The 1,146-nt window shown below is 44.2% G+C and overlaps 1 protein-coding gene across 2 annotated transcripts in view; it reads right to left on the reverse strand.

Annotated features, from left to right (window-relative positions):
- DDX42 (DEAD-box helicase 42) overlaps positions 1-1,146 on the reverse strand; it is a 26,659-nt gene that overhangs the window by 14,256 nt on the left and 11,257 nt on the right. For both annotated transcript variants that reach the window (XM_018574690.1, XM_018574683.1), the window contains exon 4: positions 456-517. In XM_018574690.1, the coding sequence (XP_018430192.1) occupies positions 456-517 (62 nt within the window). The remainder of the gene's footprint in view (positions 1-455; positions 518-1,146) is intronic.

A 1,146-nucleotide genomic window follows, 5' to 3' on the forward strand; every position in this document is an offset into this window, starting at 1 on the left:
ATATATTTATATATTTTATTTGTATTATTGGTATTTCTATAGCGCCGACAATTTAGGCAGCGCTTTACATAGTGCACATCACATCAGTATCTAGGTTGCTGTGAGTTATTACACGTGTTCTGTGAAGTCTTATTAACTGCCAATCATACGTTTAATTTTGCACGCTTACGAATGAGCTCGGTCACATGCTCCCCTCTTATATCTCTAAAGAACTCCAGAAGCAAGATATCCTCACTCATTTTGCCTTAGGAACCCCCGATAGGAGGAGCCACTAGATGACTGAACTGCTGCAGGGCGCTAACCAACCCTAAAATATCAGCTTCAGGAGATGAAATAAAACAGCATCAGAGATACCACACCAGTCACGCTGCACCTGAGGGACACGTCTACATCAATGCTGGCCTGGCCTGTTCGTGTATTCAGGGTTGGTGGTTATACCCCCCGCTTCTCCATACCTGGCATTTTTCTTCTCCTTGTCCCGATCTTCCAGCTTCCTCAAGTCTTGGGCAGCCTGATCCTAGGAGTAAAGAAGAGACGCTTGTCGTTCTGATCAAAGCCACAATCACATCACAGGTCTGTTATTCAGGCTGAGTGCCGGTTAATTAGCGCCTTCAATATAAATGGAGTGAATTGTTCTAGTAATTTTTTCTGTATAAACCAGGGGTAGGCAACCTCGGCACTCCAGCTGTGGAACTACAAGTCCCATAAGGCATTGCAAGACTAACAGCCACGACTGGCAGAGGCATGAAGGGATTTGTAGATTCAACACAGTTGGAGTGCTGACGTTGCCTACACTTGGTATAACCTGTTAAAGGATTTCCAGAAGCAAGCACAGAGCTTGTGGTCAAGCTACATGCATCCCCCCAGCAATGCCCTGTGTAGCTGTTAAAAACTGCAAAGACAGGTGTATTTTTTATTGGACTGACCTAAAGATATGCAGCATTTTTTTAACACCCCTGCACTGGAATGCAGTATTGTAGCTAGGGATGTCCCGAGACCACTTTTAGACCAAGTACTTGCCCTCATGTACTTGCCGATACCAATTACCGATACTTTCTTAAAAGGGACACGTGACTTTTCTAAAAACACAAACTGATGATTTTAGGACACTCACCAAGGCTAAATACAGATGTCTGCAGACCACAT

Source organism: Nanorana parkeri, unplaced genomic scaffold (genome assembly GCF_000935625.1).
Source record: "Nanorana parkeri isolate BGI_ZX_2015 unplaced genomic scaffold, ASM93562v1 scaffold50, whole genome shotgun sequence".
NCBI classification, from domain to species: domain Eukaryota; kingdom Metazoa; phylum Chordata; class Amphibia; order Anura; family Dicroglossidae; genus Nanorana; species Nanorana parkeri.